General features: G+C 38.2%; 1 protein-coding gene across 37 annotated transcripts in view; it reads right to left on the reverse strand.

The window, feature by feature from the left end:
• LOC100118566 (coiled-coil domain-containing protein AGAP005037) overlaps positions 1-12,342 on the reverse strand; it is a 1,551,999-nt gene that overhangs the window by 1,273,801 nt on the left and 265,856 nt on the right. For 36 of the 37 annotated variants that reach the window (XR_004345134.1, XR_004345131.1, XR_004226356.2 and 33 more), the window contains one exon: positions 5,700-5,726. The exons of the other annotated variant lie outside the window; for it this stretch is intronic. Coding sequence is in view for 29 of the 36 variants with exons in the window: in XM_032601341.1 (XP_032457232.1) it covers positions 5,700-5,726 (27 nt within the window). In the remaining 7 variants the exon portion in view is untranslated. The remainder of the gene's footprint in view (positions 1-5,699; positions 5,727-12,342) is intronic. 37 annotated transcript variants of the gene reach the window in all.

Genomic DNA, 12,342 nt, shown 5'->3' on the forward strand with positions numbered 1-12,342 from the left:
ACCAAGGGCTCTCCAGCCTCACAAAGAGCTCGCCCGCTTTCAGACAGCTCTTGGGCCAGCCCATTACACATGGTACCCAAGAAAAACGGGGAATGGCGTCCATGCGGTGACTACCGCAAACTAAACTTGGTCACGATCCCAGATCGATACCCCATTCCTCACATGAACGATTGCATGACCTTTTGCCACGGCAAGAAAATCTTCACGGCACTAGACTTACGCCAGGCCTACCACCAGATACCGGTAGCCCCTGAAGACGTGCACAAGACAGCAATCATCACTCCATTCGGAGTCTACGAGTTCCCAGTGATGACGTTCGGATTTCGCAACGCTTCACAGACTTTCCAGCGCTACACCAACTCAGCGCTTGGAGATCTCGACTTTGTCTTCGTCTACTTAGACGACATTCCCATCGCCTCCACGTCTGAGGACGAACATCAGAAACACCTTGACATAGTTCTAAGTCGCCTCAACGAGTACGAGCTGCAAGTCAATCTTGAGAAATGCAGTCTTGGCGTCACGGAACTCATCTTTCTGGGTCATCTCATCACGCCCAACGGCTTCAAGCCGAGCCCAGAGAAAGTCAAGGCGGTTCAAGAATTTCCCAAACCATGGACCATCGAGGAATTTCGAAGATTCCTGGATCTCGTAAACAGCTACAGACGCTTACTCGCGCATGCCGCAGATACACAACGCCCACTTAACGAATTCTTGAAAGGTGCCAAGAAGAAGGACAAACGTCCAGTCCCTTGGACTCCAGAGGCCGAGGCGGCTCCTGGCAACCGATAGCTTTCTTTTCACAGAAGTTCACACCCGCACAGCAGAAGTATGCCACTTACGACAGGGAACTGACGGTGATCTACGAAGCCATCAGATACCACTTCCACTATTATCTAGAAAGGGCTGAATTCAAAATCTATACAGATCACAAGTCGCTGATCTATGCTCTACAGCAGAGCCACGACAAAATACCAGCAATTCGCTCACGCAGATTGTCATACATCGCCCAGTACAACATAGAGATCCTTTATCTCCCAGGAAACGAGAATGACGTTGCAGACGCTTTGTCTCGAATCAACGCTTTCACATCTCCTGCACTCTTCGACTGGAGCGATCCAGAACTTCTCGCCGGCCCACAGGTCAGAAAAGTTCTAGCAAACATTAACGCATTTAAGCTTCCGACGCTGTTCGACGCGAAACAGCTGAGCGAAGAACAATAGAAGGACGAGCAACTCAAGGAGATCCTTGCCAACGCAGCACATCCGCTCAAGCTTCGCAAGCTCACGTGGGGCACTGACCACGCAGCTTTCTACTGCGACATCCACGAAGATGTCATTCGTCCATACCTCCCAAAGAAACTGAGGAGGACAGTCTTTGATAACTTCCACTCATCATCGCATCCTGGAGCTAAAGTCACAGATCGACTCATCCACCAACAATACGTGTGGCCTAACATGAGTCGCGACATCGCCACTTGGTGCAAAACATGCGTAGCCTGTCAACAATCGAAAGTGACAAAGCAGAACAAGTTTTTGCCCAACCATTTTGTTACTCCAGATGCAAGATTCGATCACGTCCACTTGGACCTCGTAGGCCCCTTTGCCTACAGTCACGGCTACACGCATCTTCTCACCATTATCGATCGTTACACGATATGGCCTGAGGCTATTCCAATTGCTGATACTACTGCAGCAACAGTAGCTCGTGCGTTCTACGACAGATCAGGGTGCTCAATTCGAGTCCAGATTGTTTTCCGAACTCCTGTCAATCCTCGGAACAAACAGGATTCGCACAACATCATACCATCCTGCTTCCAACGGCATGGTGGAGCGCCTCCACCGATACATCAAAACAGATCTCATGTGCAACGGAGACAGTCAGGAATGGTTTCGACTACTTCGAATAGTCATGCTGGGACTGCGCACACGCATTCGTCTAGACACAGACGCCAGCCCAGCTGACTTAGTCTTCGGAAAATCAATGAGAATCCCTGGCGATTTCTCACCTCTCATCAACGAAGAACCAAACGTTCGTACTTTCTACAACGAATTTCGCGATTTCATGCACCAACTGAGACCAGTTCCGGTTAATCGCAAGACGGCAACCAAGCCATGCCTACATCAGAACATGAAAACCTGCTCTCACGTTTGGTTACAAGAAAAACCAATGAAACCAGCATTGACACGGCCGTACACCGGCCCTCATAAGGTCATCTCACGCAACTTGGAGAACCAGACCTTAGTCATTGTAGTCAAGGACACGCAGAAAAAAGTGTCTTTGCAACGCGTGAAGCCTGCGTTCATTCTTCAAGAGAATCCAGACGGCGCTAAGGAAAATACTACACCTGAACCGATCAAGATTCCCGAACCCACGCAGCTTCCAGCAGGCGACGTACCTCCTGCGCCTCCTAGTCCTCCTACCACCGATTCCCCGGATCAACCTGTACCTCCCACTCAACCACCCGTCCCCAAACGTACGAAGTTCGTGCCGAACATTTTACGACGGAACAAACACACTGATTCGATTCAGTCGCGTAGCGAGGACAGCGAGGCCCCTAAAAAGCGAGTCTCATTTGCGGAAAAACCAAGTGTCAGGACGTTCATACCTGAAGATACCGACTCAACGCTTAAGCTAGACTTGACCAACGTTGTAATCGCGCTACGGAACCGAATCTCCAATGACAGCTTGGCAAAGCTAATTTCTACCTGCATTCGATATAACCTGTAAATATAGCATAATTACATTTCCTTTTTTTGGAGCGAAACCATCAATACAAACATTGTATTATATTATGTTACACTACAAGAAAATACTTGTACAATCATCACATTGTGATCCGAGTGCTAGTACCTTTGTAATTCAAAGTGCAAAAACAAAAATTAAAACTAGTTTTAAGCAAATGTAAATCATTGATTTTTGCAATCACTCTCCAGACGTTGACAAATTCTCTTTTGTAACACTTCGAAGATTTTGTAAACTCTTCTCTCTCGCAACATTATGTAAGTTCCTAATCAACAAAAAAATGCTTCTCATTTCTTTCTTCCTTCGGGGGGAGTACTGAAGGTACCCCACCGATAGGTGGCGGTACGTCCGACCGCAGAGAGGGGAGAGTGCAGCTCACGATGCGAGCGAGCGCCACCGCTAAGCTCAGTTCCGCTCTGACTAACCTACGAGTCACACGTCTGGAGAGGCCCGCAAGCTACAATAAAGACCACGACCACGAGTCTTCTATCTTCTCTCTGTGCACCCCCCGACCACGTCATCCCGACATGGGTGACCCCGACTGGAGCATCTCCAGGAGCAGCTCAGTGTCTCTCCGGCAGCGGAAAAACGACGCCTCTCAGCGCGTCTTGGCGGGCAGCAACAGGTCGGCGCGGTGGATTTAAAACGATTAAATTCGATTAAATTTTGATCGATTTCAATCGAATTCAATCGCATATTATTCGCAGGGCTTGCATTCTTTTAGTTTGGTAGTCTACATCAGATTGATGTAATTAATATCTTTGTTCAACAGTCTTATCGTAAGTCTAAAATTTAACGGTTTATAATAAGTTACTGCTGAACCTTCAACTTTAATTTTTGACGTTTGACCATTTAAATTTTAGTAATTCCTTGAACAAGCATACTTATAATTCGTGTGTTTTTTTTTGGTATGACATGTTGTTCATTATAAGTTCAAATTCTGTCAATCTACAATTTTCGAAAAATTGTAACTTGTGCACATTTATATTTTTCAGTGGCCCTGAAGAGGAAGGATCAATCCTTTGAAACGTTGGCAAATATATAGTGTTTACTCTTGCTTGTAGAGATTATTTCAATCCTCATGTTTAAATATACAACGAGCATTAGAGTCCTTTATTATTATGATTTTTTTTTATTTTAGTCCACTATTCAGCGACCGGGGGTATTCTTACGCCTGGGTGCGAGTAATTCCCGATCCTATTATCAGTTGTATTTCCTTGCTTTATGTATCTTTTCCTACCTTGGATTTTTCCTCCCTGAGAAGCTTCTTCAGTGGGAACATATTTCGAACGCACACCTTGCTAGTTAAGCCTACGAAAGGGTATCAAGCCCGTCTCTGAATGTAGCTGTTTCCCGGAGAAGGTCCCATATTCCAGAGACCAGCTCCTCGCCAGTAAGCTCAGCGCTCCTTGCTTAATGCATCGGAATCGGCTACCAGTAATTTTACCTGACCTGCAGAGTCCCCTACCACTGTTTCGCATTCACCCAGAATTGCGCCTGTGAGACAGAGAATCCCCGGAATTACTCTCAATGAAAATTCCAGGCAAAAATCGCCTTAAAACAGCAGGAGTCCGGGATTTTTTTCTGTTAAAGAAAAACTTAGAAACATTTTAAGTGACTATACCAGCAAACCCTACACCTCTTAAACGGCTAAGTTTTTGCTAGTTGCGGTGTGTACCTTAAGGGAAGTCAGAGCCAACGTCACCAATTGTGACCCTTACCTTAAGTCGTAGTTTACATTATTTGCCTTCAATATTCTTCAGAGTATCAGAAATCAAATTAAGGATTGTTTATGATTATGTAGATAATCGTGGAATACAAAGTTTTTGTTAATTTAATCAGTACAAAATTTCATATTATTCTATTTAATAACGTATCTTAAAGTGACGGTTATCTTACTGATATTGCTGCCTTCACTTCGCGTCGTAGTTTTTGTTATTTGCAAAAATTATGCTTTATAACACAAACGCAAGACTTAGCTAATGTAAATTATTATAATAGCGAACACAGGACACTCAATTTTGAAGCGATTAGCTTGTAGAAGGATCTATCATTTATGGGGAGGTGGGAGCTATAGCTTCGCAAATCCGCCACGGGGTATTTAGTATTTCAAATGCCAAGGAAAAACCAAAAACGGTATTGTCATTTTCTTTCAGTAGAATGATTCACTGATCTCAAACCTATGGCGCTCGACTCATTATATTGATGAAATTTCGAATTAAAAAAAGTTAATAAGTAAAATTGGAGTTTGAGGTTGGCGCTGTAATCGCATAAATACGCGTAAACACCCATTCGTATTTCACAACTTTTACAAAAACCAAAAGTCCTATTGGTATTTTTTTCGGTATAATGATTCACTAAACTCAACACTATGGCGCTCTGGTCTTGGTTTTTCATTGCAAGCTTTATTCAAAAAGTTATATGAAACAGAAAAACAGTGTTTTCAGCTCCCACATCCCCTTATGATCTAAACAATTTTTAAGGTTATAGGTAACACTTTAACCTATTATTATGGCTCCGACTCTTTCTTAACCAACTGAACGACGGACCGCTCTATAAGCTTCTGAACAATGTAAAATAATTTTTTTTATTTTTGACCGTGAAACTGTTGACTTATCTTTAAGTATGTTTATATTTGTTTATGATATTGGCAGTAAATTAACAATGTCATTAAAAAAAGATTTAAAAATCACATTTTTATTGAACGTCAATTAAAAAATTTAATCGAAATAAATAATTACTATCATTGTCTAGTGAATTATACAAACTTAAATGAAATTTTTCAAAGAATAAAAAGCTAAAAAAAGTAAAATTAGGTGACTTAGTATAGTTAGGTAAAGTTTAAAGAATCGAAAGCTTAAAAGAAGTAAAGTTAGGTGACTTGTTACTGTAAAAAGGCCAACTAAACTAAAATAATTTTATATGAATTATAATAAATATTGTAAACATGTGATTACCTTTTTCTGTCGAGATTTTGTCCCCATCTGTTGACAAGAAAAGAGAAAAATTACATAAAGTTTTTAGAAAATTGCACATTATATAACTTGGGGCAGGACAAAGGGAGGGATTCGATTTTACAAGCAAAGATGATGTTTAAGCACGAGTGGAAGTCAAGGACGCGATACGCTGGAAAACATATTTATACACTAGCGTCCCCAAAGTTGTAGAACTGTACCTTACTGTCTTTCGACTAGATGCTAGTCAAAGTTGAAGGGACATACACTTGATTTGTCGTGACTATGTAGTTAATTTAAAGGTTAGGTCAGGTAAAGTTTAGTTAGGTTGGGCTCGGTCGTATTAAGTAGCAGCTACTTGTAATCAAGTAAGTGCTACTCGATAACGAGAAGTAGCACCTCAAATATTTAAGTAACGACATCGCGACTTTTCGAATTGCTGCTATACACCGAGAGTAGCTGCTCCCTGAATCTTTTTTCAGTGTAGGCGCTTGAGATGAATACAGGTGCTCAAGCATCATTTAATTTTGAACGGTCACTTCTCCTTTTGTTATACACTGTGTTTCATTTGACAAGCACATGTATAGGCCCTTTTTCATGTTACACTAAAATTTTTATTCAAAAACTCACGTAAAAATCGAACGAATTGTGCCCGCATTAAAAAAAAACGTAGAGGATCTAGATACAAAAAAATTGTTTGTTTGTGCGAGAGCTGTCACCTCCTAAAATTTAAGTTAGATATCGTCTGCAGCTCACAGCATTTTTAGATCTAGCTAAAGCTTTTGACACTGTAGATCATCAAATACTGCTAAATAAGTTAGAGAAATATGGTGTAAGTGGCAGTGCTTTAAAATTGTTAGTAAGCTCTCTATCTGATAGGAAAAAGTGCGAAACGATACTGAATTGGAGGGCGCTCTTGGGGGGTCACAGGCTGGGACCCTTACGGGCGTACCGAAAAGACAGCACTCCGACAGCTCTACCCCGAGAGAGCTTAAAAAGAGGTCAGTTGGGGACGCTCCAAAGAGTTACAGCCGAGCGGTGGCCACTGAATTAAAGGTGGCCATCGTTCCGGTCAAGTACCCGGAAGCGCGCCTTGACGAGGACCAGGGAAAGAAGGTCCTAGAGGCCTTAAAGTGGGAGATTGATGACGCCCCGGACGGAGGCTATTTTCCAAGTTTCTTGGACAATTGGTTCCAGAGGGGTGCACAGATCTTCCACTGCAAGGACTAAAAGAACGAGGAGTGGTTACTTAGGAATGCCGCTAAATGGTCGTGTGCGGAGGGCACATAACTCAAGGCTATTGGGATGGAAGACCTCCAGAAGCTGGTCAGCTATTGGCGTGTCACAAGGGACCATACTAGGACCATTATTGTTTATATTATGTATGAATGATCTATTAAAAAATATGTTACAAGATACCATCATGTCCTATGCAGATGACACTGTCATCATCTTAAGTGATGACAGTGGTCTTCTGCTCAGGATAAGATAAACGTTTATTTCAATAAAGTTGCGAAATGACTTGCACTAAACAAATTTTCTGTAAATAAAACTGTGTATATAACATATGGAAACTATTGTCACAGTGTGCAGGACAATTTACATATAATTATCGATAATAATGTTATAAAGAGAGTAGAATGCCATGAATATTTAGAACTAATTTTTGATTTTAATATGTTAGGATAAACATCTTGATTGTTTCGTAAAAAAGAGTAAATATCTGATTTGTATCTTGCTGAAATCAAGAGCATTATGGATACAAAAATGCTTTTGATTGTTTATTACGCTTTTTTCCAAAGCCTAGTTGAATATGGTATAATTGCATGGGGAGGAGCCTATAACAACTGTTTATTTATTTTACAAATTTAAAATTTCAATAGTACAATATTTATTATAAATAAAATAATAAATCAGATTCGATTAAAGTATGGACAATTGATAATTATTAAGCTGCAACTGTGCAATATTGTACAAATAAATGAAATAACGCAGGATTTGTATTTGTGACGTAGTAGAAATTTTATACTCGTACAAATTTCGCGATATTTTCAATTATATAATAAACGGTAAAATTAGTTAGCTACAAGTAGCTAATTAATAATAATGCTGATTTTCAGTATTATAATTAGAAGAACAATGCAAACGTTTCAAGGTTTAATATTTTATAATACAATGTTTAAAATTACGAAAAATGAAGCAAAAACCTGTTTAATAATCATATTAAGTAAGAATTATCAATAAGTTATATAAAAATGATACAAGGTGAGCCATCTAGCGAGAATCGACAAGACTTAAGAAAGTAGCGTGGATAGGACCGTAGGTGGAGAAAGAGATGATTAGAAGAGGCGGAAATAAAGCGGAACGATACGATGCTATAGGTCAAGGACCAATTTAGAGGGCGCTGAAATAGGCCTAGAGGGATGGGCCAGTGCGGAAAAGCAGTTTCAAGAGGGAAAAGATGCAACACAAGGGCAAAGTGCGGAAAAGCATCAGAAGAAAAGCAGTCTGATTGAAGAATTTAACCGAGGTGGTTGCTCTGTTCCAAACTTTCAAGTTTTTTTGTATTTCAAGCCGTGGTGGCTTTTGCTTGTAATATTTTTCTAAGTTTCTAAAAAATAAATAGTAAAAAAACTAACAACCATTTAAGTTTAAAGTTTACTTTATTTTGCAATTATTTAATTAGTCTCTTCACGTAGGAAGGAGTTTACGCTCAAGTAAACTCAGGGTTACTGCTATCCATAAGCGAGAAAGTAAGTACGGTTCAATTAAATAATATGATTACTAGAAAAAACGCTCGCTTCGCTCGAAATTTACAAATTAATTGTGATGATATTAAATTATTTGCCGTGTCATTATTAAATATACTGTTAAATATTAGATGTACACTCGATGGTAGTTAATGCTTGTGAAACATTTTTTAAATGCTCAAATCAGATTGCTAGATTGATAAATCCTTACCAATCAAAAGCATAAGAATTAATTACCGTCGAGTATAAATGAATATATTCAATACAGCCAACATTCTATAAAAGTAGTTAAAGCTTCTAGTACACAGGACCGGCTATAAAGTTATAGAATAAAATAGAAATAAATTTTGAATATTAAAAAATTATTTTAAACTTTTTGTAATTATTTTATGACAGCATTGATTATATTAACAAAATCTAACTATAAAATAAAATTAATTAAACATTTTTTTTATTTACATTTATAATACAATGTAAATTGTGAGATTATAACAATCATAACATTGATATTCTGTACTAAAATGTAATACATAATACGATATTTACTTTTATAATAAATGATAACGATATCTTAAATCCTTACCATAAATACAAAATGAAAACAACTGGAAAAAACGTTATGAACTGCAGATGATAGCAGAAAAATGTCGGAATTGAGACACAGATAACAGTTATCTTTTATTGTCTTCAGTTTTATTTAGTTTGCTAGATTAAATGACTATAGATAATTGATGAAAACGTTAAAATATTGAAAATTTACATCAGCTTGGGCTGTGCAGTAAATTTGTATAAAATATATTTGAATATTATAGTAAACATATGTAATACATCAATAAAAGTATATAATTGATGGTAATTTTTGTTTAAAAACATCTATTTGATCATAAGTTACGGTTTATTAAAAAAATTTATATTGTTTAATATTAATGTATCTTTCTCTACTGATAAACTTATGTGAATGCTCTTTATATAAAGAAAATAATTACATAATGATTTTTGTCGTTTCATATTCACAAACACATAGCTTTGAAAAAAGGATCATATCTGCAGAAATAATTTTTCGCAGCATCCCTTTTATCAGGATCAAATTTGCAGATTACATCTTGTGATATACATGAATGCATTCAGCATTAGTTATTTTATATTCACAATCAGATAGCTTTAAAAAAAACAGCATATCTGAGTAGAGAGGGGCAAGCCCAGGCATACAGGTAGGGGAGGTAAAGGAGGGGAGGGTGGCGCCATGGCTCGTCGGGGCAAGTCTAGTTGGGTCTCGCGTTGGGGGGTGATGACGCAAGAGCGAGTAAGTCCCAGCGGGACCCCCTGGGGTGGGGATCGTGGCGATCAAGAAGGGTCTTGGACCACGTATAGTACTTTTTTTGTTAGTGTGTCATTATATGCTAAAATGGATACTTGTTTTATGCACCCGTAGACTATGAATTGCGCTGGTCCTACCTCCGCAGGTAAAACAGCGTTTGTACAGAGATTTTTAAAGCATCTTGATGTCTTGGCTAATGTGAAGTTTGATAGAATAATATTTTATTATAGTGAATGGCAAGAAAGTTATAGAGTGGAGAATGTAGAGATTGAATTTCGTGAAGGATTACTGCGGAACGAGGACTATTCGAACGATCCAGAAAAACGAAAATTGTTAATAATAGATGATTTGATGCGCGAGTCAGTGAATAATGGTACAATAATAGATTTGTTTAGTAAGGGAAGTCATCATCGTAATGCATCGGTTATTTACATATGTCAGAATATATTTCACAAAGGGCAACGCGATATATCACTGAATGCGAATTATATGGTTTTATTTACGAATCCTCGGGACCGTGCACAGATTCAGCATTTGACTCGTCAACTATACCCCAAAGATTCCAAGTTTTTGCAAAAAGCTTATTATGATAGTACTATAAAGCCGTATTCTTATTTAGATATTGATTTGTTTCCGTAGTTGTATATTTCCTGATGATGAATATCATTATGTTTATATTCCCAAATATTCGTCGAGTCAGTACAGCAAGTTAAATGTTGTGTAAAGAGAAAATATCGGTTCAGTTATAATCCGACAATGGCGAAGCGAGCATCTCGTGAGAGTCGAGCGTTAATTAGAAAGAAGAATAACGCATCGCCTTTTGAAGAAAAATATTTTGTGTTGCTGCAGGCATTGAGACATTCTAATAAAGAACAACGACTAGCGATATTGCGTACTGCGGATGAAAAACTTGTAAAGTACATTTGTCAGTGTGCATTGAACGTATTAAAAGGTGTTGTATGTTTAAACGTCACGGAAAAAAATAAGCTGAAAAAGTATAAAACAATTCTGCGTAATTTAACAAAAGTTACAAAACGAAAAAAAATTCTTGGAAGAGTAAAAAGCGCATTATTGTACAAAAAGGAGGGAGTTTTCTAGGCTTTCTGTTGCCACCTATTTTGGATCTTTTTCTAAACGCATAAAAAATGGAAAGAGCACGAAAAATGGTTTTGATTCCTCAAGAAAATTTACAAAAAATGCAAGCAAGTGTAAAAACAGCATCAATAAATAGTTTGCCAGCAGCAGCCGGCGTACAAGGAGTTCCAGAACAGGAGAAAAAATTAACGAGTGAATCTATTCAAACACCTGGAGATAAATTTTCATGGCTTGGTAGCGAAATGCGACAGATCTTGGATTCATGAAAATATACGACAGATCTTGGATTCATGAAAATATACGACAGATAGTGACAAGTACAGAGATTTTCTACAAGTTTTACAGAGATATTGACGATAAGAAAAATTTAGCAGATGGTAAAAGTGATGAAAAATATCAGATGAGCGATGAGTACATTCTTGAAAGTGTGCCAAAATTATACAAAAATAAAACAAAACTTTTATTAAATCATTTGAAAAATAATAGTAACCGGATAAGTTGGAGTGCAAATGGTGTTGTAAAAATTGACGGAGAAAAAATAAAAAATTCAAACATAATTGACTTGGTAAATGATGTAGCCAGAGCACGTAAAAATATGAAAGCCGCGAGTCGACAACAGTTTGGTGAATTACTTTTTACAACCCAGATTCCGAGGGAGTTCATTGTCAATAGTGAATTTTTTAATCTCAATGGTTCTCTGTCTCGCAGTGGTTTTGAAAACGGACTTAAAAAAAGTCGACGAGAAGAAGACGAAGACGATGACGAAGAGGAGATCGATGATTTTCAAAACAGTAAAAGTGATTCTTCGTTAATAATGGATACAATTGTAGCAAAAAAAAGCAAAACGATGTCAGCAATAAAAAAAATAGTTCTCGAACATCTACTCCTATAAATAAACGTTGGAATGAATTACGGTTGAAATGACATAATAATGATGCAAGAAATAGAGAAACAATATTTTGATCAGGGGCATGCGGTTGGCTTTACAGGAGCGAGAAATTTAATAAGTGCGAATAAGAAAAAGATACTAGCATCACGAATCAAGGACTGGTTGAGAAGATCCGACACTTATACACTTCACAAACTTATTCGAAAAAAATTTCCACGTTTGTACTACGATGTTTTGGGATTGGATCACGCATGGGAAGCCGATCTCATAGTTCTGCCATCTCTGAAGAGTCACAACGATAATTATTCATATTTGCTAGTAGTGATTGATGTTTTAAGTAAATATACTTTTGTCGAGCCGTTGCGTGACAAAACCGTAAAAAAAGTGACTAAAGCATTTAAACAAATTCTAAATAAAAATAAAAATCGCTGTCCTTATATGTTGCAAACGGATGCGGGAAAAGAATTTGTTGGTAAAGAATTTCAAAAGTTTTTAAGTGAAAGGGGTATAAAATTTCATGTAGCGCGTAATCCTGATGTAAAAGCCGCAGTTGTTGAAAGATTCAACAGAACGCTAAAGGAACGAATGTTTCGC

Source organism: Nasonia vitripennis (genome assembly GCF_009193385.2).
Source record: "Nasonia vitripennis strain AsymCx chromosome 1 unlocalized genomic scaffold, Nvit_psr_1.1 chr1_random0005, whole genome shotgun sequence".
Classification (NCBI taxonomy): domain Eukaryota; kingdom Metazoa; phylum Arthropoda; class Insecta; order Hymenoptera; family Pteromalidae; genus Nasonia; species Nasonia vitripennis.